Below are 27114 nucleotides of genomic sequence, written 5' to 3'. Positions count from 1 at the left end.
GAAGTCTACTGAAGCCCTTCAGTGAGACTTCATATTTACTGTCTCAAGGACTTACATATCAAATACATTCCAGTCATGATGAAAAATTCTATGAATTTACATGGCCATCAAAGCAAGCTACCTATGTAAAGCAAAAATTCAGGTGTAGTTTTGTGGGTTTTTTTCCCTGAAGTAAAAAGATATACAGAATTCATCTTTACCAACTAGCTTTTATATCTGCAATTGCATCCACTGGAATGGAAGAATAGAGAAACAACAGGCGAGTGCATCTGTTTCTAAATATTTGATTGGATATGGTTTACTCTGCAGCCCAATCCTTACAAGATGAAGTACTATTAGTAAATAATAGAAGTCATTTGTACTTGCTGTTGCACCTCTTCTTTTTAGTAGAAAACACATTTATATTGTTCTTTACTCCTATGTTTCCTAGACATCAGAGCTGTGAGTAAGGAATCTAGATGCAGCGCTCCCATGGCTGTGGGTGGTGGGGAATGAGTAATTTGGTATATTTTAATGAATTTGTAGGTAGGCATTTTTTATTGTGTTGCCATTCTATTCGAACTATATTTACCATGAAATCAGCTAAACAAACGCATGCATACTTTCTTACCTGCATTAACTACATGCTCCCTTATGTACTAGATTGATTTATATGACATTTATATGACATTTACTTCTGCATGGATAGATATTCTTTTGTAGCCTTCAGATCAGTTTAAGTTGCACAGTTTAAGGCAGTACCTTCTTAACTCTTACTGAGAAAGATTCACACTTCAATAACTCCTACCCGCTCTCATGGCAACAAGCCCCTAGGTCCATGGCAGTTCAAACAGCTACAAGGCATCCATTCTCATCACTTACTTACGTTTCTCAGGTTTTGAGCCACAGTAGTAGCAGCAGAATGGCAGAGAACACAAGTATCTTTAAATAATTAAAAGTAAACTCTTCTGAAGAGCCCTTAACAGTAATCTAACTCTGCTCCCAGGGAGTTCAGTAGTACTTCTATCACACTTACGAAAAAATCCATGGCTCAGCTCAGGAAACATTACATACTTCTGCGAAACTACTTATGAGAGAGAGAGAATAGAGAGAGCTTTCTTCTAACCCGAAATGCCAGTTAAAAGCTTGGTCTAATCACTCCCTGATGCTGCTTGTTTCCTCACTTACTTCAATATTACCCAGAAGTTCTGACGTGAAGGATGAGGCGTGACCGTTCTCCTACGGAAGGAAAAGAATCTCTTCCAGTGAGGAATTACCAAGATGAAAGACTAATGAGCTTTTGACACGAAAACTATAGTTGGTGAAGGACTCCCCAGTGAGAGCTAGAAAGTCCTGAAACTACAAAAGTGATTATTCAAGACAAATTTCTGAATTGCAGCATTTGTTAACCATAAGCAAAATTCATTTGTGAGACTTGTCTGGCCTAGAAGCCGTGACATGGTACAGCATGTGCAATCATGCAGTGCAGGGCTGTAGCTACATACAGGGAACAGACCTCAAATATAAGAAATCGCTACACAAGGTTATTTATACCAAATTCAGAAAGAAAATGTTTGAAGATGTAAGTACACGTTTATATTCTTTTTAATGATTCCTCACATAAAAGGAAACATCTTTACAAACATTTTTGTTTATTTAGTACAAAGAATTCCTGGATGGGAGACCAACATTTATAGCAACACTAGTCAAAGTGTTCTTAGTTCCCAAGATCAACCCTCCAACCAAGGAGAACAACAAACAAAACACTCATCTGCCAAAACCAGCCAAAGTCATTTCTATTGTTGATTTCTTTTGAAGTCAATGATACTGCAGCCTAGGGCAAACATTAGCCAATCAGATTCCACCCTGTAGTTTTCCAAATAGCTATCCATGCGCAATTTTGAGCTTTTTAGCCATCTAAATCAGCCTTTAAAAAGAGTTTGCTTTTAACTGATCCAACTGAGCTATGAGTGTGATCGAGTATTACTCAAGGGCTGCCTTTCCAAATGCAGCAGTTGAAACTTTGAATTCAGATTTTGAAGAGCCAGAATTACAGCTGTTCAAGATAAGACTGCAATCAATAACCTCTCCATTCTCCTCCGCATTATTTTATAAACGTGACTAAAGATTGCTGTGACTGGACCATTAAATTGAAGTACTTAAATAAATAAATAAATAAATAAATAAATAAATAAATAAATCAGTGCTACCCATCAATACACACAACACTGACCATGGGTTTCTATGATGCCAATCTCCCAAAAACATAGCTGTTAACTTATTTCTAAGAACTTAAAACAAAAAACTTAGAATATTTTGCTATTAATGCATTTCAGGATTGCATTCAACTCCAGGAGTCCAAAGAACTGTAGTTGTTTTTTTTTTTGAAAGCTGCATATAAAAAAGAACCGTCTTTTGTCTGAGTAACCACAGACACCAAAAATTAAAAAGCCTGTTTTTATGTTGCATTAAATTTATCCTACCCTTTTATGGATGAATTTAGGACAGTGCAAATAAACTAGATTCCTGAATAGCTTATTCCCAGAAAGAAAAGAATCAGTCACTATTGTTACTTTCTACTGCTTGATATACAGCCAATAGGATGCATCAACTGCTTATTCAACTTACCTTTCTATCAAAGTGTGAGTTCCCCTTACAGTGGAATAACAAACTTTGTTTTATAATAATTTAAAAAAAAATAGTAATCCCTGCACACATCCCAGCAAAGAGCACTGCTCAGCTCAGCTACACTGGCAAAATCAGTATTGCTTTTTCAGTTACTTGTCCATGAAGGAAGAGTGAAACTTCCTTAAGAACAGATTTACCTATGTTTCCCTCTCCCCTCTCCCCAAAATATATATAGTGGCTATTACTCACACCTTACTACAGTAACATGACTTGGCAAACAGAGTGCCAAATGCCATCTCTCCCCTCACCCCATGCTGCAGGGCTATAATTGGGCACCAGCCATTGAAACAGAAACGGCTGCGTGCATACACACAGCTGGCCCATGCCCAGGCCAGGTTGGGGAGGGAGAGCTGTGCAGCATGCAATAGTCACGGCGCTGAGAAGGCCTGCAGGGCTGCAGATTAACAGCCCCAAAAAGAACAAAAACAAAAAACAACATCCAAACATTGCTGGCCAGCTGAAATCTTGTACTCAGATTTCAGCCTGGTCTGCCAGCCACCAGACCTGGCAGCATCCAAGCAGAGCTGTGCCACTCCTCTTCCACTCCGCTTAGATAAGAATGGGCTCAAAGAGGTTATTTTAAGCTGCAATAGCTAGTTCATATCTTATCAGAAGGGCTTGATGTGCACAATCGTTGCTGTTAATTGCTTCCCATCCTCTTCTGAAAGAGCAAAGAATTTTATTCATGGCACCAGGAGATAGAGCAAACAGCACCGAGGTAAAGCACTATATGCGCTCTGTTGCTGCACTGTGACAGTGAACTCCAGCACTTCTCATTCCTCTTGCAAGAAGTCCTGCTGAGATATGTCTGATGGTTTGAACCATGCTTCTCTTTTCTTGCAGAAACGCTTAACCTGGCCCTTCCTTATTGTGACACAGGGCTCAGCTGCGCTCAGTGTGGCAGCACTGCTTAAAGCCGCAGCCTGCAGAAGCAGCAGTCTCTCTGCAGCTATGAGTTGGGTATTTGCACACAGGAGGTAGCGAAGCACTTCACTTTCTGAACACAGACCCTAAACAGCAGGAAGAAATCCTAGGAACCACAGCAGGAAAAAATGGCACAGCTGTACCTGGGATGAGCAGCACAGTGGCAAGAAAGTACTTCTCACTTGCTACATACAAATTGCACTTTGAGAACAAACCTCAGATCCAGTACCAAATGTGATTGCCACAGCACTGAGTAATCCTCACTGGGCAAGGTTAAGTGTTGAAGGACAGCCTGACCTTGCCACAAGTTCATCTAAGAAGGAAGTTGGGCATAAATAACTGGATATGTTGTTATTCACATGACTCCTTGTGCAGCTACACCTTGGCACTGGACTGCTCTTGGATCAGTCAGACAGCTGTCACCAGCAGCACAGACTGGTCACAGTAAATCTCATGCTCCCAGACTAGTGGTACCTACGGCTTAGGAACAATGCTCCCCCCCTCAATCCTCCACACCCACTACTGTCCACTGAAAACAGTATTTTCCATTGAATGTGCCATGAATTAATTTTAACACGATTTTATACACCAGCTCCAATCACACTCTTGCCTTTGGACTGATGTGACATTCAGAAGTCAGACATTATGTCACTTATTTATCATTAGAAAACTCTGGATGCTGTGAAAAGGCACACATGGTAACAATCACCAGCAAGAGGTAAAAGAACAGGTGCATTCCTGCTCCCTAAACTACATTCTGGAACATTTCCTTATAGTTTGGGTAAGAAAGTGTGGAGAAAGGTAATGCAAAGCTTTGTTTTCCTGCAACACTTCATTATGACCTGTCCCCCCATTTCTCCAAAGAAAACCTACCAAAAGGTTGCAGGATTTTTTTTTCCTGGCAGTAAGATGTTGCTCTAACACTGTGCCACACACAAACTGGATGAGCAGCCAACTGCTGAGTGGGAGGCTCATTAAAAAGGGCCATTTGCTTGCCATATGTCTCTTTCTTCTGGACGAGACTAATTCTAGTCATTAGACTTTCAACCAGAAATACAAATCAGCAAAGCCACTCCTTTGCTAAAATGGTACCAAGAAAGAACCCTCAGACCCATCACCTCCTCCTGTTCTCCCCACCCAGAATGCTGCTGTTGCCTCCTGCCTCACCCTGCATCATCACCTCCTTTTCATCCTTCTCCCTCCCCAGCACCACCATAGCATTTCTCCTGCTCGTTCCCACAATCAGTGCAACGACTGCAGGAGGGCAAGCTGACTGAGATGCCTGCTTGCTACTTCAGCCTGAGAAAGCAACACAAACATGTTTGCTCCTGACCCTACACCCAGAGCAGCCCTGTTGACCTCCAGCCCCACAACAGCATCTTCAGCAGTATAGGCACCACATCAATAGAGAAACACAGGTAACATACAGGCAGCCATAGGGCCTGTGGCCAGAATGGACACACAACCATCACCACCAAAAAACGCATCTTAGGATTTCAAGTGCAGCTCTAAGCCTCTTTTTTAGAATAAGGTAGTTTTCCAGATAGGAACATACGCACACAAGATCTTATTATAAATGTCAGCCTCTTCTATTTACATCCTGTTTTAAGACATTGACAGTCTGAAGTCAAATTCAGGTTCTCCATCAGTTCTTAGTTGGCAAGTTTGTCTCAATTCATGCTGTTTCTATAGCAACAGTCCTCCTGAAGATCTGAAAGCGTTTCACAGAAAGACTGGATACCACCACCAGTCACAAGAAATGGCCAACTCACCCACCTACCACATCAGTGCTTAAGGGGGGGTGTGGGAGCAATGGGATAATAAATCAAACTCAAGAGTTTCTCATTGCACAGCAGTCACACCACAGTCCTTGCCCTCTGCTGTGTTTGAAACACACCCCTCACAGCAGCTGGTTCTGGGTTTCCAAGTCACCCTCACAAGAATCAATCAACTCAGACACTCAGGTCAAACACAGCACTATTTTATTTTGGTCAATGCCATGTGTATAGCAAGTATCATAATATCTCCCCTTTAAGCCCCAGTAATCAACAGGAACATAGCAATTACAAAACTGGATTACACAAGCCATCCTTTGCACCATCTTGCCATTTTCCCTATCAACTTCAAAAGGAGTCCCCCTTGCCCTACACAGCCCTTATTTACACTGCAGAGGCCCATGACGTATTTTATCAGATGGCTTTTCCCAGTTGCTACTTCCTCCTGCACTCCCTTTTCTCTACAGATACACATCTCACACTTGTGTTTACAAGTTTATTAATGAAAAAAAAAGAAAAAGATCCACCACAAACAACAAACAAACAAAACCACCAACTATTATTTTTCTTCTGGCAGAAGATGACAAATGCGGTTTCCATCATTTTGATGAAGACCTTCAAAAACCTTCAGGTGTGATCATGCATCCTCTCATTCTCTTCTTCCTTTCTCCTGCACACATGCAGTCACTGTGACAAAAATTGGACCTTGCACATAAAGAACTGGTCCCCAGGCACACTGGGAGAGGGATCAGGTGAGCACCAAAGCTACAACAAATGGACACAGCCAGTGTGAGCTGTTCCAGATACCCATACACAGCCACCCCAGCTAACTATTCTTAGTCTAGCACAACATGGAATCTGTGTGAGGTGAACCAGAATTAGTTAAACCAGTGACAAATATTTAAAGAATGCTGTGAAGGTAACTCCTCTGAAAAACCTTCTTAGCAGCTAGATTTAAAAGGTCTTGCTCTACATAGGGTATGGCAGCTCACCAGGCAGCCAGTCCTCGTTTGGGGACACTCATGAGCACTATGAGCGTATTCACATATGCTCTGTATCTTTGTCCCAACTTTGTCTGCCTTCAGGAATAACCCAGGCACTCTGCTTCACAGGGAAAGCTGGGTCTCAGCTGCAGTGAAGAGAACAGGTAGGAGAAACAGAACTTCATGGCTGCACCTGATGCAAATAAGGCACAGGCTTCTGTTTCCATCTGTTCTAATTCTGAAGGACCTAAAGCAAAATACCCAAGTTTCTTCTAGCCAGGTAAAAGTGGCCACATTACCATTAAATAGCTTCCACCCTTTCTCACACACACTGAAATGAATTAAACCCTTCCACTCGAGAATGGAGTCTCTGCACAGTCATTCAGAAAAAAAAAAAGCCATTTCTTCCACTCTGAAGTTTCAAAGCCCACAGAAGTACCATCCCCAGACTGACACAGCAAAACTACCATATTGGATCACAGGCTAAATTAAACGCACAAATTACATTCCCTATATAAACAGACTTATGCATGGCTTAAATAGCAGGGTTTTATTTTCCTGTTGGCACCAATGGGTACAGTAGCTCAGCTGAAGCTTAAGATGTCTGTGATGTCAGTCGCTTTAATAGGCAGCACTGACGTGACTGGCTTTCGTTCCCAGACGTGAAGTGTGCTGGTTTCCATGGGGAGGATGCTGCCTCAAGAATTCCTACCACACTTCCCATCAGTTGCTTTGCGCACCAAATACCAGCTCCAGGGAAAAAATGTCTGCTCGGGCATCCAAAAATTCACAGTATGACATCATCCCATGCAGCACACTTCCCCACGGCTATCCCCACAGAGAAACACAACCTATATGGAACCCTGCTGCAGACTCCTGTCAGCTGGGTTTGTGTATTTAGGGAAGCGAAAGACACTGGAAATTTCTGCCTTACTTGTTTGCCACTAAGCTCATACAACAGACACCCTTCCAACTCTGAGGAGCAAAAGGACACTCAGTCTGAGAGATTTCTTAGACTAATCAAAAAGCCTCATACCAATTTCTTCCCCTCCCAAATTCCCATGCAGATTTAGAGGCGGCTGAATAAAGTTGGTTTGTTTTTTTTTTTAAGGGTATGCAGTAAGCCGTACCAAAATCCCCTAAACACTCAGAGCTGCAACTTTTCTCCGAAAATCTTCATCTGCTATTAGCACACACTACAATCACAGAATCACAGAATCACCCGGGTTGGAAGGGACCTCAAGGATCATGTAGTTCCAACCCCCCTGCCTAGCAGGGCCACCAAACACACACATTCAGATCAGATCAGATCACATTCAATCCATGTAAGATCACGAGTCACGAGACAGTCAAAGTGGGGACTACACCATTCTTTGCAAGAGTTTTATAGCAGTCACTTGTGCTCCCTTTTTTCATTCTGCATCTATTACTGTTCATACAAAAACACAAGACCCTACTTCACACACCAGAGTTCAGGCTAGCAAAGAAAATCATTACCATTATCAACTATCAACTTGAAACACACCAGTTTTCAGCTGGAGCAGTCTTATGAAAGTTCAAGTTTTGCAGAGAAGAGAAGGCATGTAAGTTTTGCTGTGCCCTTCCAACTGACTTCTCTTCATTCTCTTCTCCCATCAAGAGTCAACTCTGAGGCCAAATGGATCATAGAATGAATCACAGAATGGCCTGGGTTGAAAAGGACCACAATGATCATTGAGTTTCAACCCCTCTGCTATGTGCAGGGTTGCCAGCCACCAGCCCAGGCTGCCTAGTGCCACATTCAGCCTGGCTTTGAATGCATCCAGAGGCATCCAACAGCCTCCTTGGGCAACCTGTTCCAGTGTGTCACCACCCTCTGAGTGGAAAACTTCCTCCTATCATCTAACCTAAACCTCCCCTGTCTCAGCTTAAAACCATTTCCCCCTTTTCCTATCAAATGATCATATTAGACCTGTTACAATTAGGTGAGTATATATATATGCACATGCACACACACCCTTATAAAAACAGATAAAGAGTTCCAGACTTGCAATTACAGACTACAGGCTAATAGATCCTCTCTGAGCTCCTAATTACCCATCAAGCTTTTTAACAGTATTGTTTTCTACCTCCCTACAAATCTACTTTAGGGCATGAAAAGATGAAGCAGCTTTACACTTAATTCATACCTTATTCCACAGACGATGCCTGAAACCAGACTGTTCTTCCACCTATCCCACTTCCAGGATACAGAAGGGAGGTACTCAAGCAAAAAACATAGGGTCCTGCTTTACAGGTGTGCCTTCATCTCCAGCCGTCCTATCTAGAAACTTCTGCAAGTACAGAAGTGCCCATTCCTGCCCTAGCTTCACTGGCACAAGCTTTCAGTGCCAGACCATTCAGGTACATCCTCCCTTATAATGCCTTAGGTTGCATCTCATGGAAGAAGAGAATATCATCCTCTTGGAAACACAGGAGCCATATTCCCCACTTCCTCACAGATAGGACATTCTCAAGTGGTCAGAAACGTGGGAGCAGACCGGAACCTCAAAAGTAGCCCTAAATAGACGTGCAGCTCCCAAGGTGACTCAGACTTATCCCTAGAGCTTCCTAGCAGTTATGTCAGGCAGCTTTTAAGAGCCTTCTCCCAAGCACTTCACCCCAATGCTCCACCATACCAGCCAAGAGCTAAGGCAAAACAATTCAAGCAACAGTGAGCAAATCCTGCATAATTTAGCCCACCTCTTCTGAGAAAGCATTTTCTGGCTGCTATTCAACCTTCCTTCAATTACAATCTTTTTGAAAGTCTTCCTCATCAGTTAATTTCTTTTGTACGAGCCTCTAGAGCTTATCTTAATTGATGCAACTGCTATCAGCTTCTTTGCAAACAGAAAAAAAAACACCTTACAGTGAATGCATATAAGGTCACAGCTGAATTTCAGCAGGCTGCGTATTTGCAGACTTGGTGTAAGAGCCAAGAACCATGTCTGAGAAGAACATGTGATACTTCAAATCAGCAGCTAAAAAATTACTAATTTTCCTCTCTCCTCCTACTTGCTGTCCTTTCTCACCAGTAAAACAAAGTTCTGTGCTGAAGCAAATCTTAAGCTTTTTAACAAGGGTAAGGTTGCAGTGACGTGGAAGTCAAAACAGAGAAAATTAACTGTGTCTAAAATCATACATTTTTCTGCCAAGTACATCACTGAGATAGCACTGAAAGATACCAGGCAGCAGGACTGAATGCAGAGGGGAGCTTGAATGGTTGAATGGAGCATCACCAGAACACTGAATACAAAATCTGATACTTCCACTGGCCTCTGAAAGTTGAGCAAAATCTGCAAATTCCATAGATAGGAGACTCCCAAAAATGTCTCCTAGACTTAAGGCCGTGAAAATATACAAATGAAGAAGTCTGTTTTTCAGTTTGCTGATTTTCCTTTATGAGGATGATAACTTTAAGAAAACTGGACACCACAAAAAAAGGCTGACTCAAGAGCTGTGAAGCTGTAAATACGTGAGAAGACCCTCAGAGGCTCAACCTGATAAGAGTTGCACATTTATTTTTTGCCAGAATCTAGCTAGACTTCAGCCACCTCCCCATACAGAAAGGTATTCCTGATCCATAGCCTGCATCCTAGGAAGCTACTAGCAGATAATCCTAGAAAGTAAGTCCTGTACATACTCAGAACAAACTCCCTGAGCTCAGGACATACTACTGGTGCTAGGAGAAAATCCGGTCAGCAGGCAAGCAACAATAATGGGAACACATGCACATATTCCGTAATAGGTTAAAAAATAGTACAAGAGATTCTCCAATACAGATGAACTTACAAAAGGGGAATATTTAATAAAACTTACGTAAAATGCTGCTACATCATCTGACTCGGCAATGGTGGGCAGGGGAAAAATGAAGGAACAGGAAGAATATGATCCCAAAGGTGCAAGAGAAATAAACAATTTTTGCCAGCATTTCCAGTGCCTGCATTTTTATCTTATGATTTGATATTGAGCTGTAGGCCAGCAGAGATGCATCTGCCAAAGTTTAAACAGACACGGGAACTGAAATAACAGATAGGGCCATGGGGAATCATGGGAAGTCTGACATCAGCTAAACTTGGTGGTAAGTTTATGGAAGGAAAAAGCACCACACAAATTAAGAATACAGAGATTTGTTCATGTATGGAAGAGTAGTCCATCCACTGTTTTCAGGTTTTAAAAATCCAGGAATATGAAGACAGTTGCCAGACAAAGCCTTGATTCCTGCAAACAGAAAAACAGCTGGTGGTAGCAGATGAAAAAAAGTAGTATCACAGAATAGCTTGGGTTAGATGAGACCTTAAAGCACACTCAGTTCCAACTCCCCTGCTGTAAGCAGGGTTGCAAAGCACCGAATCAGCTGCTCTGTGCCTCAATCAACATGGCCTTGAACATCTCTAAGGATGAGACATCACCACCTTCTCCGGGGAGCCCGTGCCAGTGCCCCACTGCCCCCTGAGAGAATTTCTTCCTAGCATCTATTTTAGATCTCCCCTCTTTTAGTCTTAAACCATTCCCCTTTGTTCTCCTACTATGATACCATGTAAAAATTAGTCTCTCTCTTGCTTATTAGCTCCCTTAAAGTACTGGAAGGCTGCAAAGAGGTTGTCCCAGAGCCTCCTCTTCTCTATGCTGAACAAGCCCAGCTCCCTCAACCTTTCTTCACAGGAGAGGTGCTTCAGCCCTTTGATCATCTTCATGATCCTCTTCCTTTCACCAGCAATCACCACCCTCTCCCTGCTGGCTACTTCTCTTTTCATGCAGTCCAGGATACAGCTGGAGTTAACAAAAAATGAGTAGATAAATAGAGATTAAGATGTGGTCACGTCCCCAACAGAGAAAGCAGGGAATGACAATCCATGGACAATTTAAACTGCTTTGGACATTACTATTCTCAAGATTTCTGAACTATGGAGGGAACCTGTAACACCCAGGCACTGTTCCATGACAACACCTCTAAACTGATACTGAAGATACATTTTTTTATGGGGAGAAAAGTCTTGCAATTCTCAGGAAACTTGACAGAATCAAGTGTTTAGTGTTATAAACGTAGTTCTGCATGAAAACTATGAAGGCCATATGCTAGTGGCAGCGCTTTTATTAGCAGTACACATGAGGTAAAGCTTTCACTCCTCTGACTGCTTTTAAGATTAAAAAAAAAAAACCTTTTAAAGAAAGCACAACAAAAACAAAATTAAGAGTACCAGGGGCTAAATATGGGGGCTGTTTTCTGTCTTGGGTTTCTTTTGAGGACATATATTCATTAATCATTTACCAGCCCCTACACATGACAGCCCGCAGTCTTTCAGAAACACTGAATTCAGGCTGTTTTGTGCAGTCATACAGCACAAAAGCCCTAGGAGAACTATGTGATAGTTGGGTGCCAGGTAAAGTTAAAAGCAAAACACAAATTAAAATGCAAAACACATTTCATATCAGGGAGTGGTGTACCTGTTTGCTAGAGAGGACTCACCTAAATAAGCTCTCTGCTCCAAAGCAGCGTCCCTCCCTGCTTCAGATCTCACCCACTTCTTTGAACTTTAAAGTTCCTCCACCAGAGCTGTGCTCCTTCACATACACAAAAGAGCAAACTTAGCTCTTCACAAAACCATAGTTAATTTGTAGTGAGGTAAAACTCAGCAAAAGGGGTCTTCTTCATCTACCTCTACCCTCCCTAACTAGCAGACGGTACTGAGCTATCCCCACAGAAATGAAAATACTAAGCTGAACAGAAGAAAGTAAAGTACCCCTTCTCCAAAGTAATGTAAGTTGGCAACAGCTACTATAAAGTCACTGAGAACGAGCATTTGTTTGTCCATATAACGTCTGCTCCTCTCTCCAAGGCCACAAGGTAAGCATACTCTGAAAAAAGCTAACATACTGCTAAACATCTAACAGTGTTCTGCATTGCCACTCTCCTACACATCTCAGATGGAAGAGATACAAGGGCGATCAACAGCTGCTGTTGCCAACATCTGAAGACAGATGGGAGATGCCATACTTGCACCATACTTCAGCACCCTCCTCCGTTTGTCCAACTTGTGAGTATCCCAGAGCAGGCAACAGTGGGACTGCTAGCACTGCATAGTTGTATTAGAGACAGGAGATGGAAACTGCTGCTGCTGCATGCTATTAATGTCTCCTGCTCCTCAGCTGCACAGGCAAGTTCTCTCTTGAGAAGACCCGCAGAGTATCTTCCTCCTCATTAACAGGATGCAGCGAGGAACAGGCCTATCAGGCACTGCTCTGCGATTAACAAATCCAACTAGTAGAAACAGGTTTCAGTAGGATGTTCATTTACTGGTTCTAAAAAGCAGAGACAAGATTTCTGACTCATTCTCACCAGCTGCCCCACCTGGGGAGGGCTCACATGACAAGGTCTTATATTTCTTCATTTTAAAGACATTAAGAAAGCTATTGGTATACTTAGGTAAGCAACCAGACAGGGCACAAGTGATTGCTCTGTATTAGTAATCAAACACCTTCACTTTGTGGCTGGGAGGCATGAGGTCACAGGAAGAGTATTTCCAACACCCCAGATATGTTACAACAGGGTACACCCTGCAATAGGGTGTTACTTTCTAGTGTCTTAATAGAAGTATTTTCTTTACTAGTTGATTTTCTTTACTAGTTGCTTCACATAAACATACCAACAGTAGCACTGATGCAAGAGCTGTTTGCCTCCAAACCCTGGACAAAGCTGATTAGAAAAAAAAAAGTAGAGAGAGTGTCAATTTTATTTAGACAATACTAACAAGCAACAATACTAATAACAATCATTTAGAGGGAACAGCTTTGCTCTTAGGAGGGAAAAAGCCTCCAACAGACAACACAAGAGTGGAAATAAACTATGAGTCGCAAAACAGAGATAAAGTGCTAAAAGCAATAGTAAGATCTTGTTGCGAAGTGATTAAAAACTGGAGCAAATATCTGGGGCAAAGGAACTCCAATGCTGCCAACTCATCCCAAAGCATTTTTTCTATCACTGCATCTGCTCTGCTCACAAACAACAGTACAGCCTTTGGAAGAAAATGCTGTGCTACACAGGCAACATTGAAAGCACACTGGCTTGCTGCACAGCCCTTTGAGCTGCTTTTCCTGTACTGCAAGTTTCAGAAACCACAGCCAGCTCCATCCCACTGCAAAGCATTGATCTGCCCCCAGAACAAGCTGCAGTCAGTCACATAGCGCAAACATACACAACTGCCAGAACTCAGCCTCTTCGGACAGAGCAGAAGATCTCTGTGGCTTGGGCTGATAAAACCTCCCAAACACTTTTCTCAGTTTCAAACTCTATAACTCTGGAATGTAACACAAGGGTTAGAAAACACCTGAGGGGCATGGTGTTCAAGCCCTGTGCTGAAGGCAGCTTCAATCACTTTCAGTTACGGTAGCATACATGTGAAAAGCGGTCACGAATGCCTGCATCTTTCCACACAGCTACAGAGGAACATGAGACATCACCTCCACAAGAAGCAGCACAGTGAAGTTTAATTCTGCAAGATATCAAATTCAGATCATACCATATTTTCCAGAGGTTATTGAAGGAGACACTCATCAAGATAATGTTCACAGCATGGCCTAAATCAAAACCAATGGCAGCATTTGAAGAGTGTAGATGATGCTCACTCTTTTCTAGAACAGAAATTTGATATTAGGAAAATAGTACCAGAAACACAAAGCTAGCTCTCTCAGCTGAGAGCAGGTAAGATGTATTTGTTAGATGTATCAAATGTCAATAAATAGGCCTTGACAAAAGGAAAGGACACTTGAGCCTGTAAGCAGCAATGGTTTACTTGGGAGGCCTTTGACATCTGCGTTCTTATCATAGAATCATTAAGATTGGAAAAGACCTCTAAGATCATCTAATCTCTTACACCAAGACAGGACACTGTCAGGACAATAACTTTGATCTACTTTTCATCCTAAGTACAAGATGACCTCTTCTGCTGTAGGAACCAGAAATACATTAACCACTTGTTTTTAATTACATGAAAATTTAACTCAATGCTACATTAACTTTAGCTAAAGAGAAACAGACTGGAAAGAGTATTCAAGAGAGAATACTCTAAGACTAACAGCTGTCATATATGAGTGTTATCTGACAGGAATAGCAAAAATTAACCATGTCAGACATCCCACTGAACAGCAACAAACAGGGTAGTAGCTTCCTGCTAACAGTGCTACAGAACAGAGGTTGCTGTAATGAGATTTCACATAAATGTAAAATACAGCCTTTTCCTTCTTTAACTAGGCTTTATTGCATTTAGGTTTAATAAGTGTATCAAAATCTGATTTTATTAAGTAGCAAAATCAGATTTATGCTATACTAGTATTCATATATGTGAGTGATGACTTTGCAGTATGTAAACACAGACCTCAGAAGAATAAAATCAGTTTCAAATTCCCTTTCTATTCAACAAGAGCAATCAAAATCATGCTGAAATCTGCTACTTTAAAACTTCACTGTGGGGGGAAAAGAAAAAGTTTATTTCATTAAAACTGAAAAAATCATTTTCATGAACAGTTATGTTCAAACTCCGCAGACCTTTCTGGATAGCAGTATCAGAAGCAATGCCAATTACATGTTCACAAAATTGTCTTACTTGACAGAAGTTTAAAGTTACTACCTGGAAAAGAAGCAGCAGCAATACAATCCAAAACTTGTCAGTAAATAAGTAAATATGTCCTCAGACAGCAATGACGTTTACAAATAAAATCCTACCTGTAAAACCAAAAACTTAGGGCTGACCTCCATAAATACAGTCTGTCAGTTGTTCTACTTGTGTGTTCTACAAAGATGGAAAGTTCTTGGATGCAAATGGAGAGCTGTGCCAGCAAGTTCCTAGGGCCCTGGCCAGCTGAACAGCCTACCTTTTGGCAGCAGCACATCCTCCTCTGAGAAGCTAATGATTCTGGAGCGCTCCCATCGCCCAGACTTCTAAACTGCTTACAGCACAGCAGATGCCCAAGGTAGTTCCTGAGCTGGAAGTATAACTGCATCAGGGAGTACAAGTCTAACACTGAAGACTGTCGTCTTCACACGGGGTTCTGAGTTACAACAGCATGCCATGAGGCACAATGCAGCGCTGCGCCACCTCACACAGCTGTATCAGGCATCATGTCAGCATAAATTTGTTTTTTGGTACACAGAAGATCTCCCAAAATGCTTTTAGATGTTAGCATCCAAGCACTAGTTTGAAGTACTTTTCTAGCTAAGCCTTCACATCCTTATGTAAGTCTCTCCTTTCTCACAGCTAACCTATTTCACGAGCTCTGACACTGCAAGTTAGCACCCATCAGTCTTGTGAAGTTCCCTTGGCAGCAGAGTCCATCAGATATTTACTAAGTATCTTCACTAAACAGCAATTTGTGAACTTGCCTGTATTTTCATCTCATTAGTGAGGTGTTTAACGTCACAGAACCTTCTAGAGATGATTGTTTGACAGCAAAATGCATTCTGTCAACTAAATACACACCCTCGTCCTGTGTTAACAGAAGTCAAGAAGAAAAGTACATCAAGGTACTTGCAGTATCGTAGGGGACAGGTTTTGAATTTGTATAGATATCTTTAAAAATTAATAACAAAGCTTAAGAAACCTTTTAAGAGTCCAATCTTCCTCCATGCCAACAACCAGGTTATTTGCTGCTCTCCTTCCACAGGCCAATGAGGATTTTATAAAGCACCATTCAGTCTGAAGGAAGTGAAGTGTTTATCTGCCCATGGCACTGAAGTTTATGGAGTCAGGAGAAGTAAAAAACGCTGTTACTACAAACAAGCTCTAGAAACTACTTATACTGAAGAAGTTAAATGTTAATGTCACTGGTCTGAAATCTTAGAATCTTAGAATTAAGCTTCCAGAAGTCAGCTCAAAAAAGGAACAACATTAAGTTCCATCACTGCAATATGGTGCTGTTGTAGCAGCACTGTGATTAAAACATCTCAGTCATCTCTTGTACAATTCAGCCCAACCTCTTTACAGCGGGATTTAAAATGAGACAATAACAGAGCTATGTAGATTACTCAACTGACAAGTGGCTATTCAGAAGACAAAGTGAAAGCAGAGTACTAAGCCCACATACTTCCTTTATAGCCAGCTCTTTTACTTACAAAAATTTTAAAAGCTCAAGTGTGCATTGTAACTGCAGCAGGGCAGGTACTTCCCATTCATTTAGTACTGTTATATTTAGCATGTGAATAAGGATACTAAGCAGTGAGAAACAGTACTAAAATAAAAATGAATAAAATACTTTCTTTGGAAAGTAAAGCTAATTTTTTAAGTTACAAAATAAACATTGATGAGCTATATATCTGCCATATATCTAACCATACCTGCCTACTTTGAACAACGGTACTACTGCACTATCCAAAAAGGCAGACAGCAACAAAGAACTAATGAAAAGCACCAATGTAATACTGCGCTGCTGATCTGAAAGCTCTTGGGCTTTCAACACAGAAACATTAAAACCTCCCTCCAGCTTGAGTATGTAATTAAGTGCAAACTTCATTCCATCTCTGATTGATCATTTCAAAGCATTTTCAAACTTCCCCTACCATGTTCACAGATGACAAAGGCTGGCAATTTGTTATACTCAAAACTGAGATTCTTCTACATTGCTGTGCATTCTGTCAACATGCTGCCCAATGAAACATCTGTTTAATAGCCCTGGGTGTATACCACTATCTCTTGAGCTCTGCAGTGTTACTAAAAAGATAATTCACAGTCACTGATACTGAAGATTTAGTTTCACTCTACCCACTAAAGTGATTAACTTAAGTGGTAGGCAATTCATTCTCTTGAAATTTGTTTTTCAGGTTAACAGCAGCTTTACCTGCATAATGTACAGGGATTTCTATCTTTGGCCCTATGACGTAGTGGCCCTCCTCCAGACTGTGAGCTGTAATTGTTGTCCACTGCCGACACGAATGAATCAGGAGGTAATCACTCTCTCGAAGGCCTTCTACAGTTTCTCCTGAAAAACAGACATATGATTTTAAAATTACACTTTTTGTCTACAGAATTAGGAAGACTTCACAACAAGCATTGTGTTCTTACTACTATTTACTTTTCAGAAATCCGATTTAAATAAGTTAAGAAATCCAGTTAACTAAGTTGCAATTCTAAACAGTACTCATTTTGCAAGGTAAGCACTTTATCTTAAAGAGCACAAACATAAACCAACCCACTGTCTGAATACAAAGTACCAGAGATGTGCTGTTGATCATTCAGCAGTGGCTTTTAGCTTGCTTTTTCAGATTTCTGCTTAAACAGATTTCTCACATTCCTCTTTATGTCTGTCTATCTTTCTTAATACACATACTTGAGAGCTCTTAATCTTTAAATAAAGGAAATCCACACACAAATCGGTTATTACACTTTGGAGGTATCAGAAAAGCATATTTCCATACGTTAAAGGACCAGCACTTCACTAACCTAAAGCCACCTAAGGCCAAATTCTGCTTGTCACTATTAAGCAGCTGAGTACTTCACCTGCAGACAGAGATTTCAGCTCTTTTTATCCCTTTGCAAGCTACTAGGTAAATAGCTATTCCTGTACAAATAAACTTAATCCTATTGCTTGTGAAGAAAAAGTTAATACACTACAATCATCACTCACAGCAGGCTGCTCTTACATTCATACAGTCCTGTTTGTATACACAGAGAAAACAGCCTTCCTCAAGGTGTCTTGAAACCAGTCAAATGAACTATCAGCAACACCTAGCAGACACCAAACACAAGTCAGAATGACCAGAGAGGCTGCGGAGTCTCCTCTGAAGATACTTAAAACCTACCTGTACACTTTCCTATGTCACCTACAGCAGGGAACCTGCTTTAGCAAGGGGTTGGGCTTGATTATCTCCAGAGGTCCCTTCCAACCCCCTGCGATGAACCCAAGAGATGGACCTCACGTGGTCTACTGCCCCATGAGCTATTAAATCCATTTAAAAAAAGTATTTTGACAGCAAGCAGGCACACTTTCAAGTAGGCACAGCATTTCAAGACCAAGGCAGTCCAGCCAGGCAGGCAGTCTGCTAAGCACCAGCTCCTACTCACTGACTTCGAGCATCTTCTGTTCTCTGCTCAAAAGACAACTCACAATAGGCACAAAAATTCTTTTCAGCTTACTCCAGTGAACAGTTATAATTCTGGAGGGAAACATAATGATAATATATGGTCTATTTGAAACTCAAGTTTCAGTTCAGAGTCTTAACCTCATGCTTTCTATAGCCCATGGCAACAAGCAATTATTCCATCCCACAGCAAAATAAAAACAATGACACCTAAGGGAAGAACTAGTATTTTACTAGTTTCATTGACAATAGCAAACAGATTTTGAAGAAAAGCCAAAGCACCGCTGATACGTTCTACTGTGCCTTACAATTTGTAGTTATAATTTCAGATCATTACCTAAAGAAAGCCCGAATTCTACATCCAGGATTTGCAGGGAAATAATTACAGTATAGATCGTTCTTGAGGAGTCTGAGAAAGATGTTTTCAGTAAAAATAAATAACATACACACATAACAAAAAGGAGCTTCCAGCCATGGCTCACAAGCCACGATCTGTTAAACAGGTTACTCCTAAAACTGGGTGGGACAGGTGAGTGTAAAAAGGTATTATGAAGGCAGGCCCAACAGTGACTACCTAATTAACTCTGCAGCTGGAAGTAGTAATTTTTAAGCAGAGTCTTGGAAACCACAACTCTTGCTACAACAACCATTCCCTGGAAGAGATTAAATTGGAAACAAATTCCGTATTTCTCTCTGGAAGCTGGAGCAGAGCAGAAAGGTGGATGTACACAACAGGCAGGCCTGGCACCTGCATGTCCTTTGCTTCTGCAGCCTAGGGTGAGTAGAGTTCCTGGGGTTGCTTTAGACGAAGCTGCTCCTCGTAGGGATTAATGGATTAGCAAAAAACCTGGCTAACAACAGCCTCCACACTATGGGGAAATACAAGGAAGCATCAAATATGAACGGGAACAGCATGTGGTGATACACGTTCTTTCTAATTCCTTCCACTGACTTGTCCAGTGCCTTTAGACCAGCCTCCTCTCTTCAGGCTGGGGACACGTTCAAACCAGGCTACGCTTCTCAGGATCTGGCCCAAGCACACCCAGATGTAGCCCTTCATACTTTTCCCAGCAACCCATACCTTGCAACACAGCCACATGCATCCAATCTGATTTTCCCCCATCTCAGTAACACAGGTTATGCAAGCCTTTCATTAATCACATTTTAGCTATGTGGGAGAGAAGTCAGCAGCCTTCACATCCACAAACTATGCATCTTGGCTCTCACCTATTCAACATACTCCTACACTACTGCTTACATAAAATCAAACTCCATGAGAAAACAGAATACAGGTCACTCGTCTTTACTAACAATTTTGTCTCTTGTGATCAAATATGGATTAGCTGTATCTCGCCCTCTCCTCCCCACCCCAAATGCCTGCAATGTAATTATACCACTACAAAGAATCTACAGGTAAATACTTGAGTTCATTCTTTCCCCTAAATAAAAGTCAGAAGCAAGGAATTATCACGTTTCCTCACACCTCCCTAAGTCCATTACACTTTTCCAAAGCCTGAGTCAACTTTATTCATAATAATGCCCAAGACTAAGAAGCCCATGCTTTGCTAACAGCACGTAAATCCTAATAAAGCACTGACACCCCTCCTTACCTTACAGTAAAAGTCTCACACCTCCACACGGTGAAGAAAGCCAGCGTATTCCTAAGCAAGCCGTCATCCTGCGAGCACTGTGACCAAGACACAGGCTACTTCACCACCCATCACTGAAGCAGTGCTTTAACAGCTACTCATGTGTTCTTTCTCAATCAGATATCATCATTTTTTAGTTACATGATTGGCAAAACTTCATATCCATGCAACTCTTAAGAACTACAAACAAAAGCCCGCTGTTGTTCAAAAGCAATTGCAGAGAGAATGATGACAATGAAAGGAAAATTCTTCAAACGTTGGTAGTTAAAAAACAACAAAAAGATAATTGCCTCATCAAGATTCTTATGCTTATTAAATGCCACCTACATTAAATGCCGATACTCCTTTCACAATTCTTTCTAGTCCTAGAACTTGTAATCCAATCTTGGCTCAGTCACTGTGCACATTCCAATTTCAGATGAACAGTTAAAAACTGCAGCAAGGCCAGGAGCAGGATACCTCAATTTCCAAGCTCAGAGATGAATTTCTGTTCTCACTTGCTGTGTTCCAGAACCAGATGAGAAAATAGTGGCTGGCTATGCGCCAGGACAGAGCTTATCCACGGCAAAGCCATGGCACACAGGCACACTTCTCTTGAAGCAAGGACTGACATCCCCATGAGCTGTCACTACCACTTCCTGAGAAAGGTACTTGCATTTCTCAATTCTCAAACATCTAAGGTAAAGACCCCGTTATAACTGTAGACCTTCCAGTTCTGAAGGCACTGAGCTCTCCCATCTCCTGTTCACCTCCTAGATCAACAATTAAAGCTTGGCCCATTCATTCCCATACAAGAGAATTCAAGATGGTTCCACATACTCTCATTTGCCAAAGATAGAAGTGACTTTTCAACACCAACCGCTAAAGAAAAATAATGAAACAAATGGAAAAAAAACAAACAAGACAAACTTTCAGGATTCTCATTCTAGTTTTGAGAAGCTGATGTTCAAGTTACTGCAAAACATGTAGACCAACATGACTCATTCACTCACAGAAACTACACTGCTAAAAATAAGCAGCCATCTACAGGAATATAAACATTTTAAAATGCCACACACTTTGTCATCCTGGTTAAGAGTTTGTATCACTCCCTTAAAGCCTAAGCTTTGTGTCTAGGGAGATAAGAATAGAAAGAGGAAGTCCACACAAGGTACCAGCAACGTAACAGATACCATTCGCACATTCTAGACGAACTGGATACCATCTCCTCCTGCCAGGAGGATGGTTAGGGAGACATTCCTCTTATCCCATTCATTACAGAAGACTGTAAAGAGAACTAAATGCTGTCCCTTGCACGTTAGATCAAGCAAGCAGAATTTGTTCTTCCTGGAACAAAAAGAAAATACAGAAAACTAAACTCATGTCAAAAGTAAGACTGCTGCTGTAAAATAGCTGGTGAAGAAGATGCCTGCTGAACCCCAGAGACAATTCATCTAGATTTCATACCATGTGTTTTCATCAAGTCTGAACTGTCTGCAGCCAGGTAACAGCTGCTGTACAATTAAGTGCATCACCCAGGCTTCCTTGATGAGTTAAGCAGGTGGTGGGCTTTAATTATCCCACCTAATGTTCTAAGTCACATAACAAATCATTACAGAGGAAAACCTCAGCAACATGAGAAATCCTTTCAGTGGACACTCAGCCAGGTAATTACAAAAGCCCCACACAAATGAGTAACTTCAACTTTCCTCCCACTCAAGCTTGTACTAATGCTTGCTAAGAATGAAGGGTTAACTCGAGGAGCAGCAGAGGCAGCTGCCCAGGCAGGTGAGCTCTGTGGAAGGAGCAGGAAGACCTGTCAACACGTGGCTGGTCTTAAAAGGGAAGACAAGGGAAGACTAGCAGACAAGGTTTGCTTTGCAATGACCAGAAGCTAACAGAAAGCAGAGTGATGAGAAAAACTGGAGAAGAGAGAATTGAGGTTCTTATTTATTCAACATGATATCACAGCACTGGGGAGCCTTCCTTACTTATGTGGTATCTGCTGCACAAGCAGCAGATTCTTTTCCCGGCTAAGGGCCAAACAAGCCATGCATTAAGACACACCTCAACATCATCCTACAGTAAGCACAGCTCCAGCCAGGATGAAATGAAATTATAATCCATTCTTAATAAAGACAGTATTATGTGTTATGGCCTTCATGGCTCTGTGCAGGGAGACATTTCAGGTCAGAGGGAGGTCACACTGCTAACACAAATAAATGCCAACACTGCTCTTCCACATTAAAAGAAAGAATCTGTAACACTGTACACTAGTCAATTAGTAAGAGTTGTCTTGTTTTTTTGAGAAAGTTAACTTATGTCTCTACAAACATTTGCTAGTCATAGTTCCTATAGGGGTAGCATCCTAGGGTGAAGTACTTTTTTAGCTTGCTGGAAGATTCACCACAGGTATAAGCTGGAGCTCCTCTTGTAACACAAGCACAGAGGTTCATGTATAAAAATGGGAATTAGAGGGGCCCAGCATTGATGAGACAGCACACCTGAAGAGACAAGGGCAGGTCAGAAACACCCAACTGTCCCCAGCACACCCATTAACTTTGGCACTATGCACACAGACTTCAGCTTGCCTGGCAAAGAGGACCTGTGAGCATCACAGGTGGCTGCAGCCTTCCCAACGCAGCCTCTGAAGTATCAGCAGCCCTTAGGGCCAGGTGATGAGCACAGCATCCTTTTGCCTTTAAGAAGACAATCATTAAACTATGAAACTCCAGGTAGTTCATTTTCTAGTACCTCCAATGCTTAGCACCTGGAGTCTAAACTGGAGTTTAAATTAAGAGCAGTATGAATGATTTCACTCAGGAAACAAGGCTGCACTCCTAAACAATCTTCCCTGGTTTTAATATGTGCAATGGAGGAGAAGCAAAGGAAGTGAGTATGTGACAACTCAAACTCAATTACATTCTACTAGTTAATCAAATACCTGCAGTGCTGTTACGCATGGCCGTCCAAAGACAGTTGTCATCAAGGCCAGGAAGGGAACACATGGGCAATTTTTTTTTCCTTCAGAAGTATCAGCTTCACCTAAAATCACCTCATGGTCATTCTGTTTCAGACAGACTGAAGCTGTACCAGCGCATAGGACAGATGCACCAGACCCACGACCTGCCCCAATGCTAACACCATCTGGTCTTTCATCTCCAACTTGCTGTTGTGTTACCCTAGCAGAACAGCTGCCTCTTCTCCCACAGGTTAAAGCTTTCTTCTAACACTGAGTCTGGAATTTACATTTCAGGAAATAAAACACAAACTTCTTGTTAACTCTGAATACGAACTTTATTTTTTATTTTTATATATCAGATCATACAAGCCTGCCCAAAGCCCTCCTCATGGCAAGTAACTTGCATATGAACTCTGAAGGAGGGTGAAAGAAGAAATTAAACCTTTTTCTTTTCCCCTGCATGCTGCATCATACTCCAGAGTACCTGTTGGGTACACACCTACAGAGATATCTCAGCAAATGTCAAAAACTAAGTGTTGCTAGGGTCATTTGCTTGCTTATCCTTTTGTGGTGTGTTTGGTTACTGAGTCAACTCTCAATGAGCTGTTCAGCCTGCTAGTGCTATTGCTTCAGCAAAAATAAGAATTGCCCTGGTCTAAATGTAGGTCAGAGAGAAGTTCAACAGGATGAGAACAACATCCAAATTTTCCATTGTGAAGCTGCAAAGGTTTTGTATGAAAAAAGACTACTGCAATTTTTCTTAACCAATGAATGAAAGAAAACCTCACAATTAATTTGACATGTGAAGTATCCCACTTACAGTAACAAAACAGATACACAGTAATTGAAAATGTTGGTCTTTCGTCACTAAGACTGAACAGATGCTTGGAAGAGTTACTGTTGCATAAAATGTGCAATGGAAGAGAAGTAAAAAGAGCACTGAGTTGTAGAAAATACTGCTACTGCCAGAAAAGCACACAAAAGCCCTTCCTTGAAGGTCTCCCCACGTTATCAGTCTCACTATGTCATTCCATACAGACATTAAAAAACAGCATAAGAATTATCTAGCTGATCAGAAACATTTCTTTGGTTAAAGAAAAGCAAAACAATTTGCACAGGGGTGGATCACATGAAACCTAAATGCAGGCAGCCAGTGACTTAGAAGGGTCAAGACTGTAATCTCTAGGAGCAACGTGGGGGAAAAAAAAAAGCATTAACATTTAATCATCTCTGGGCTATACAGAACAGTATGCTAAATTTTTAATTTGAAGTGAGCCAACTCATTCTGAAAGCCTAACGGTGGTCTTATCTGTATCTGAGCACAGCGGATGGAAGTAGAAGACTTTGTCCACGGCTACACAACCTTGTGGATAGACACAAAGATTGGGAATAAAAATCACAGTTACAGTTGAGACTACTGACAACACATCTCACTTTCTAGCCTTACTTCTCCATTTGCTGAGTAGTTTTAAATATGTTTCTAACTGTTTAATTCCAGCAGCACATCCATTGGTGCTGGTTCCCATCACCCGGGTGAGCCAGTATTTGGCATGAGTGAAACTCCCCAACGCTCCTTTTTTGGAAGAAATACAATGTGACATTGATTTGAAGCACCATCAATTGAATAGACTCCACATCTTCCAGTAGATGAAAGGCTTACCAGACAGTACGAAAGTTTTGATTTTTAAAACAAATTCATTTCTTTGCCAAAATTAAGGTAAAAATAGCAACTCAAGCAGGGGAAAGCAGGTAAAATTAGTACAAGTGTGCTGTCTCCAAGCTAAGATTCAGCCTGTTGTCCTCCAGAGGCAGGGCAATGGGATCAGCCCAGCCCATGACACTGGGTCACCAGTCCTGCCCTTCTACAGCACATCCCTTACCAGCTCCCTCAAAGAAGTTTTCTCCAGATGAAACAACTGTTGCTGTCTACACCTGACCACACTGGAACAGTTTTCAGTGGTGACTGAATAGTAGGACTTCCATTTTGCTTAACTGACCACATCTGCAAACAAGGGGCAATGACAGCCTTACCCACAGACTAGAATCACTACTTGCAGTGCTTTGTTCATCTCTGCAATCCTTCAGCCTCACAGCACTGTGATCAAACACCGCTTTGGGTGACCACTAAATATTTCACAATCAAGAGAAAGTAGACAAGCCTTTGCTTCTGCAATTTCAATCCTTCTGCAAAAGCCAGATACAATCAAATTGCTTCAATACATCTGATGCTGAACTCCAGCTACCATCCGCTAATACCCAGCAAGAGAAACAACTCCCATCCCCCTATTCTTTCTACGCTTGCCAGGAAGAACACAGATTTATTTCTTTAGGATTAAGATTTTGCCATTGGAACAACTGGATATACCAGTACTGTTGCAACAAATCAGCATAAACCCTAATCTTGTTATAAGGCTATGGGACAGATTAACCCACTGAAAAATCCGGTTTGTTCCAATACAAGCTTTTCTCTAGCTGCCAATGCACAGACATCATCTCAGCAGTCTCAGAAAACCTGTTCAACCCACTGCAGGAAGGAGGAGCACAAATATTTTACGTCAGTGCCGAATGGTGCCACTGCCTTCAATGGGGAATGCTCCACTGACTTCAGCAACTTTGGCATCTTGATGCGTGTTCATATGAAAGTTGGTGGGAAAAAAAGAATAAGGCTAACAACTCAGATTTCACTGAGCTTTGTTTGCATTCATTTCAGGCCTTCAAAACAAACAACCCAGAACGAGAAACCTTACTTTTTATGATCTCAAGCCAAGCAAGTCAAAGCACATCTTTCAACACAGCCTGCTCTCCACTCCTACACAGGGAAAAAAACAACAGTACCTTCACATTTGCATCCCAAAACACAGCGATTTTCTGTCACTGTTATAGTTACTCTTATTAATGCTGAACATTATCAGATGTAACTACAGATTTATCCACTTTATAGATTTAGCTGTAAGATTGGTCCAACAAGACAATCCATTAACCCAGTTACTTACAAACCACTGCAGAAAGACCCAACAATTCTTTAAACTACTTCAGTACCCTACAACATGTGAACCAGTGCCCATTATCATTTTTCATCTATCATGGTATCTTAAAGGAGAAAAAAAGATACTTGATCAGAGAATCATCATTAATTAAAAAAAAAAAAAAAAACAAAAAAAACAACTGAGATTCTCAGGGAAAAGAAATCCATTCTGAAGTGACCTAAGAACACAGATCCGAAGCACTAAGAATCTCACATTAATGACACTTAGAATGATTACAAATCCAGAGTACCACGAATGAGAAAGCTTAACTTTTCATTGCAGGCAACACAGGTTCCAATCTACTTTAGTGCTACTGTAGAGAGACAGGAAATAATGTGTAGATTCAGTTTGTTTTCCATTTTGAATTCTCATTGCCAAAGTCACAGAAAAGAAGGTTCAAGCATTTATTTGTCCTTTGCAACCAGAGCACCAAGCCTAGAAATTAAGACCAAAAACTGCTTGGTAGTGATAAAGGGAATAACAGAACTACCTGACCAAAAGAAAACCATAGCATTAATGGGGTTTCTGAGCAGCGTGCTGCCATCCCAATCAGCTCCTTTATATACCTCAGTAAGAGAGCTGAGGTTTCCCCATACCAGAGGCAAGCACTCCTTATGCTAGAAAGCTCCTTCTCAGAAGCATCTGTAAATACTATGTGGGCCACCAGAGGATACATTTCCAAGAACCTGTTTAACATCAGCTGCCTAGCTGGACAAGCTTAATACTTAAAGGGTGGGAAGTCAGCAGTTAGCATTGCACTGTGCGCTTCTATTGGCCTCCTGTTTATTTCCAAGCACAGCAACAAAATGGTTGCTTTAACTGACAAGCCAAATTTTAGCTGCTCCAAGGAGCCCTTCTTCCAAGGTGCATCGTTTGGAGTCTGGTCAGGAAGGTCTGGCTGCTGCTCCCTGGATTCAAGATGCCCACAAAAAAACCTTTGACCCTGCCAACCCCATAGCTGTGAGATCCAGAACGTGATTCTAGATTGCCCTGGCAGACAGAAAAGCAGCCTATTCATTCAGACTTTTCCTGGGCACAGCATGAGAGCTGGGGAGCTGCCT

General features: G+C 41.5%; 1 protein-coding gene across 3 annotated transcripts in view; it reads right to left on the bottom strand.

Moving 5' to 3' along the window:
- Nucleotides 1–27114, bottom strand: part of GAREM1 (GRB2 associated regulator of MAPK1 subtype 1) — a 95640-nt gene that overhangs the window by 57923 nt on the left and 10603 nt on the right. For 2 of the 3 annotated variants that reach the window (XM_042839970.1, XM_042839971.1), the window contains exon 2: nucleotides 17198–17338. In XM_042839970.1, coding sequence (XP_042695904.1) covers nucleotides 17198–17338 — 141 coding nt within the window. Of the gene's footprint in view, nucleotides 1–17197; nucleotides 17339–27114 lie in introns of those variants that run through there. The other variant, XM_042839974.1, reaches the window with a different exon arrangement.

This window comes from Centrocercus urophasianus, unplaced genomic scaffold, assembly GCF_019232065.1.
Source record: "Centrocercus urophasianus isolate 14NV4802_14NV808 unplaced genomic scaffold, USGS_Curo_1.0 seq_11, whole genome shotgun sequence".
Taxonomy (NCBI): domain Eukaryota; kingdom Metazoa; phylum Chordata; class Aves; order Galliformes; family Phasianidae; genus Centrocercus; species Centrocercus urophasianus.
The sequence above is the reverse complement of the archived record's forward strand: the minus strand, read 5'-3'. Positions and strand labels throughout refer to the sequence as shown.